Here is a 6554-nt window from a genome sequence, read left to right as displayed (position 1 = left end):
CCCACCGCTTCACTTCCATTCCAGTTGTGAGAGGCGTACGCCTCAGAGGCGAAGCTCAGGCTCAACGCCTCGCTTCGCCTCATCGCATTTAACAACCTTGATACTAAGGGGATTAAAACATGCATAGGTGAGTCTGTCATCAACAACGGGTTGGATCTTGTGTATCAAAGCCAAGCCAAGCCAAGCCAAGCCAAGCCATGGGTTCCATGAACTAGACCCAACCCAAGTAGTACGTCACTCGTTGATGCAAAACCTCAACCTAAGGTCCACTGACTGGAGCAGAGCTGAATCAAGGGTATTATTGTCATCCAGAAGAATCAAAGGGAGTCCATATCAAACCCTGTGAGATATTGCCAAATCCAAGAGGTGGGGACAACCTTTCTTTTGCATTGCAGAAAAAGTCTGGTATATGTTACATTCCCTCTCTCTCCTTTTTCATTCATTTAGCCAAATTCATATTTCCTTTTCAATCTTCCAGATTTCAAGGTAGAGAGAGAGAGAGAGGATGGCATAGAGTCTAAGCTAGGCTATAGTAGGAAAAGAAGGGGAGGAATATTAATTGGGTGTACCACAGACGGAGTCGGAGTAGTGGTGGTGGTGGATACAGAGGACAGAAAGCAGGGGAGGCTCTGCGCTGGAGAGAGAGAAAGCATCCATGACTGACACCCCGCCGCCTTACCTTCACGTCCTTGCCGTCGATGACTGCGCAGTTGACCGGAAAATCGTCGAGAAAATCCTCAAATCCGGCCTCTTCAAAGGTATCCTTCAATCCTTGACGCCCTTGCTTGAGAATGTGGCCGGAGCGTAGTGTTTCGGATTGTGGGTGTTTCTTTTTCTTCTATTTCTGTCTTGTTTATTATGGTTATTGTGAAGGAAGTGTGAGGCTTGGGCATTGTCGGTTCTGTTTTTTACAATTTGGATCAGTTGGTTTTCTGTTTATTCTTGTTTCAGTGTTGGTTTTTATGGTTGTTATGAGAGAAATGTTAAGGTTGAGGCATTATAGGCTCCGTGTTTCCAACAAAATGGATTTGTGGGTGTTCATCTCCTCTCGTTTCTCTGTTGGTTTCAGTGGACGGTACGAGTGAAATGTGAAGTTTGGCATTGTGTGTATGTGTGTTTCCTTTTCTACAGTTTGGATTTGTTGGTGTTCCTTTTTTTGTTTCAGTGTTGGTTTCCATGGTAGTATGTGAGAAGTGTGACATTTGTAGTTTTTTTTTTTCAATTTCAATCTCTTTACAGAACTGGATGTGGGTTCTAGCATTTTCTTTCCTTTCTTTCATTTCTTTCTCCAGTTGATGTTTGTGATTTCCTTTCATTTTTCCTTCTAGCGGGGTTGGCTTTAAATAGTTTGAGATGGTGTGAGGAGAATTCTTGGGTCTACCCATTTGGTGTTTGTTGTGGGACTTTTTTCATGCCTTCTTTTAGTCCTTTCTTACAATAATTGGAAAAGCAGGGATGTGTTTCTTGCAAGCATTGATTTGGATGGTTCCAATGAATGGGTGGTTTAGGTATATATGAGCTTAAATTACATTTTTTTTAGCATTTTTTCCTTTTCTGAGTAGCTTCATCTAGAATACAGTTATGCTTATATTTTGCTGGAGGTTTGATACGTCCCCTGGTTTCTCTCGATGCGATCTCCTCTTCTTCCTCGTTCTCGAATAGGGAGGAAGCATATCACCAACCCACTAGGTAGGCGAAACTGAACCTTACGGTGAGTCTCAAGCCAGCCCAATGGGATCGTCAATCGCCGTGGGGCGAGAGAGGGAATAGGGAGGGTGAGATCGGAAGGGGAGAGAGATGAAGACGATGGGTGGTTGTCATATTCGAGGTAGGGAGCCTCCAGAGTTTTCTTATTCACAGTAAGAGATGCCAACCCCCTTTACAAGTTTTCGTTATTAAACCCTACCCTACTCCCCATTTGTACCTGGGCTCATTTTGTTTTCTGCCCAAGGTCCAGAACTGACTACAATAATGGACCCTCCTCACACCCGACTCCTTTAACCCTCTTATCGAACAGGGTGGTCTATGATGTTTTCTTTTGATTTTTGCTTCTTGCTTCAAGTAGCAGTGGATGACGTTTTTAATCTTTTCTGTGCTTCAGAAATATTAAGAGTTTCCACTAAAATTAATACTCAAACTTTGAATTTGGTTTTCTTTGTTTTCTGTGGATTCTTCATCTAAGTTCTATTTTGTTCTTTGTTTTCCTCTCTGCGTTTACAAAAGGACGATTTGCTATTGTTCATTTGTTTCGCTTTTTTCAGATTCACTACTTGCTTTAGGTTTGTCAGCTTTTCTCTCTCTAGATTTTTCCTCTCTTGTGGCCTGTGGGTGTTTCAAAACTTTTTAGTTTTTTTGAACCCCACATATACGGACTTGTGTTATTTATTGATCGACCTTTTTCTCTATATCTGGTAAATTTTCTGGAATCTGGCTAATAATTTGCTCTCTAGTAAGTGTTGCTGTCTTTATTCTATTCTCGGAAGCATATTTATAGTTTGGTTTTACATCATATTTGCTCAAATTTTGTAATTTTATATTTCTTGAAAACTTTACATTTGAATTTTTTTTCTTTCCTGAAAATTTGTATCTTTTCTTTGTAGCCGATTCATTTATAATTTTTTATTTTCTTCTTTCTAGTTATCATTTGGTTACTATCAATATCTTTGTACTTTTCTTTGTGGCCAATTCATATGTGCTTTTCCTTTTTCCTCTGCCTGGTTATCATTTAGTTACTATCAATATCCTTTTGTTTTTATAAGAAAGTTCCTTTTCTCTGTCCTTTTAATTCTTTTCCTGCAAAAAAGTTTCCACTCCCTGTATGCAATGTTTAGAATGTGTCATTTCTCATGGCTATGAGACTGTTCCATCTCTCTCTCTCTCTCTCTCTCTCTCTCTCTCTCTCTCTCTCTCTCTCTCTCTCTCTCTCTCACACACACACACACACACACCTGTATATTCAGTTCAGGATTTGATCTACTGAAATTTCAAAAGCTCAAATATGTTCTGGTTGCAGCTCATAGACTAGCTAAAATCTATATTAGACTTCTGCAAAATTGTTTATTTTTTATATTTCAGAGTAGTTCTATTTTTCCTTGTTCTTTGCAGTCACCATTGTCGATAGTGGGAAGAAGGCAATGGAGATTCTTGGTTTAAATGAAGGGAACATCAATCCAACCACTGTTAATGTAAGTAAACTTCAGTTATTCTCCAATACTTAATTGCGCATCTCAGTGGTATGGAACCTTCCAGTAATTTCTTGGCCACAATACCCAAATCTCGCGGCAAACTTCATAGGCTGGGTGAATCTGTGATGGTTTTACCTCCGTATAGGGCCTATTTCTTGGATACCATCTTTGATCCGTCTTTAGCTGTTCTACATTGATATCAGTTGATTCAGAGAAACTCGTACATTATGCAGTCTCAAGTGACATCAATGAGGTCTGGAGAGAATTTTCTCTGTTTTGAAGTTTGAATTTCTAATGTCTGGTACCATTAATCTACTTTAATGTGCAACCATCGCAACTGTACTGTGTTTTCCTTCTTATCCTTTTCACGGATCAGTATTTACCAGTTACTGTTACTGATAGTTCAGAACAACCGTTCATGGTTTTAATGTGCAGCTATCGCAACTGTACTGTGTTTTCCTTCTTATCCTTTTCACGGATGTCAGTATTTACCAGTTACTGTTACTGATAGTTCAGAACAACTGTTCATCGTTTTAATGTCTGCTAAGTTGGAACCCTCTTGTAACTGAAGCATTCATTTCCAAAACAACTCCCTTCCTTCATTGTGGAGTTTCCTTTTATATACTAATTTTCTTTTTCTATCTGCTACTTATCTTTTGAAAATCATTTGTAGGGCAATCAAATTGACATGATACTTACTGACTACTGTATGCCTGGAATGTCTGGCTATGATCTCCTCAAGATAGTAAAGGCATGATCTTTTTGGAAATATTTCCCCTGTACTTACATTTCTAACTGATATCATTTATCTTATTCTTATATTCATTTATTTGTGTATCTCAACGATGAAATATCAGGAGCACAATCACCTGAAATCGATTCCTGTAGTGATAATGTCATCTGAGAACGAACCACAGAGAATCAGCAGGTAATATTGCTAACAAGTTGGAGGAAGCTTACTGAAAGTTCATGTCTTTCTCTTGTTCATATTCATTTTTTCCACTAATTTTTTTGCTTCTCACAAATAGTCATGGCTGACTAGTTTTGGTGGCTGTTGTTGACACCCAGGTGCCTCTCCCAAGGAGCTGAAGATTTCATCCTCAAGCCTCTTCAATTAGCACATATTAATAAACTAAGGAGCTGCATAAGACCCGCTACACCCGTAGTGAAAGCCACCAAGAAGCGAAAGCTACCCCCAGACATAATACCCGAAAGCGAAACAAAGAGACGACCATGCCTTGCAGGCGTTGCCGTTGCCTGATGGAATAATTTTCCATCCTGGACCAGCCTGCTCTGTAGCCAAGCTTCTGCAGGAGTGGAGATTACTGCTTCCTTCTTGCTCGTATGGAATGTGGGATTTTGTTTTTGGGTGTTGGATATCTTCACTGCTTCCTTCTGTCTCTTGTTTTGTATGCTTTGGGGGTGTGTTTTTTGTGTGCTTATATGTGACGTGGGTGTATAGTATTGGGGCTTGATGGGTGTATCTTGCTGCCTTGTTGTTTCTATATGTATTTCTGCTTGCACTATGAGGAGCTCTCACTTAAGATTGGAAAATGGGTACACCATTATCGTTTGTTTTCTGATTGTCCTTTTATTCAAGAGGCCAGAACAAGCAGGTGAACATTTTTTTGATGCTCACATTTAGACAAAACTCTTGCTCCAATCCATTGTTTCCTTGTCTTTTTGACTCATAGATGAACATTTTTTTAGGCTCAGATGCAGATCCCAGTTATTGTATTCTCATTTTTATTTATGTTACACTGATACTACATTTTAACTCCTTTTCCCTATGTATATCCCTACATATACTAGTCATATTGAAAACTGAATAGGAAAAAGCCGTATCCGCGTAACCATATCCATGCGAAGCAGGATTTACAGTTACCAACATGTTGAGATGGTTTAATCTCTATTTGGGATCACATAGATGAGGGTTCAGTTAACCCCACCTAATCTGCATACTCTGTTATTAGAAGGTTGGATTTGGGAGATATGGAGTGGAGATGACAACTCTTATAGCCCATTTTCTTATCCGCTCCCATCACGCCTCCCATGTCTCCAACGTTGGCTCCCAAAAAGTGCTTTAGGACCTGTTTGTTTCATCACTTTTCATATGAAAGTGACACACTGGCACTCCCTTGTCACAATAGGTGAAACAACCGCTAACCCATGCTGGTCCAAGTGGACCCCAGGGGTTCCCACTTATTTCATGTTTTCATGTGCAATGAGAAAGGTATTTCATAGGAAAGCCAGCCAGGTAAGAGTTTTTAGAAACTAGTGCTCTTTTCTATGAAAGTTCATTCCCTCTATGGGAATGAAATAAATAGGCCCTTGCTGATCTTCATTAATAGTGTCCCCAGTGTGCATCAGTGCATCTCTTTTTTTTGTGGTAACTGACTCCGTGGATGTGTTGAGCATAGTAAGAATCGACCATGGATCATAGTTTTCTTTTATGTAAAAATATGTTTTTTGAAGCTAAAAATTTGGTCGTTGCTTTTTTAACCCTCATAAAATCTGACATATACATAGAAAAACATGATCCAAAAGTCAATTACTAATAAACTTAATACGTAGATTGCATGGCTACTCCTAGACCATCCCAAACCTCTTAATAAAACATGTTTGCATGTGTTTTTGGTTTAATTTAAACCTATAGATATAATCTCTAGGCTTCATTTAGAAGAAAACATGTACTTGTTTAAGCATTTTTGTTGTTTAGACGTGTTTTTGGCTCAATGAAAAAATCAATTATATATATATATATATATATATATATATATATATATATATTGCAAAAAAAAAAACTTGATTAACTAAAAATCAAGAATTCTTGTTAAATTGATTTGATTTGATTCTATTTTTAGTAAATAACCAATGATCAAAACATCTCCAAATTTAGATTAAGCAAATAACTTGTGGACATATGTTTTGGGACGGTACGAGGTAAATGGTATGGAAGATACACAATATGTATAGAGGGAGAGAAGTAACAAGTCCCGTAAGAGAAAAATAAGGCAAGCAAAAAGGGATGCATGGTCGTGCACTGCACACGTAGATCACGCATTGTTCGTTGGGCATTGGTCCAATTGTTGGAGGCAAGGACTCCTCTCTCTCTCTCTCTCTCTCTCTATATATATATATATATATATATATATATCTATATATATATATATATATATAGCGAGAGAAGCTTGTAACAGTGGACATATGCGTTCACTGTTATCTGACGTTTTTCTGTTGCTGATCGCGGGCAGATCAACCGCAAAAAAAACAGCTTAAAGGGGCATTAGCGGCGGTCGTGGCGCTAATGCCCCTTTTCCCGCCTAGTGCATTAGCAGCAGTCGTGATCTTCGCTAATGCACTGTTTTT

At 38.8% G+C, this 6554-nt stretch overlaps 1 protein-coding gene across 1 annotated transcript; it reads left to right on the top strand.

The window, feature by feature from the left end:
- Positions 1–476: 476 nt before the first annotated feature.
- LOC149838137 (two-component response regulator ORR3-like) lies at positions 477–4758 on the top strand. Its single transcript, XM_090007600.1, has 5 exons — positions 477–758; positions 3106–3185; positions 3859–3936; positions 4043–4113; positions 4254–4758. The coding sequence occupies exons 1-5, from the start codon at positions 656–658 to the stop codon at positions 4444–4446; spliced, it is 525 nt and encodes a 174-aa protein (XP_089863726.1). The 5' UTR covers positions 477–655; the 3' UTR covers positions 4447–4758.
- The last annotated feature ends 1796 nt before the right edge of the window (positions 4759–6554 follow it).

This window comes from Nuphar pumila, chromosome 5 (genome assembly GCF_984573655.1).
Source record: "Nuphar pumila chromosome 5, dmNupPumi1.hap1.1, whole genome shotgun sequence".
In the NCBI taxonomy this organism is placed as follows: Eukaryota; Viridiplantae; Streptophyta; class Magnoliopsida; order Nymphaeales; family Nymphaeaceae; genus Nuphar; species Nuphar pumila.
Note: the sequence above shows the minus strand (reverse complement) of the source record. Positions and strands in the feature narration are given on the sequence as shown.

Coding starts and splice junctions, on each gene's coding strand:
- LOC149838137 (XM_090007600.1), top strand. CDS start 656: ATGACTGACACCCCGCCGCCTTACCTTCACGTCCTTGCCGTCGATGAC. Junction 759..3,105: donor CAAATCCGGCCTCTTCAAAG/GTATCCTTCAAT, acceptor TGTTCTTTGCAG/TCACCATTGTCGATAGTGGG. Junction 3,937..4,042: donor ATCTCCTCAAGATAGTAAAG/GCATGATCTTTT, acceptor ATGAAATATCAG/GAGCACAATCACCTGAAATC.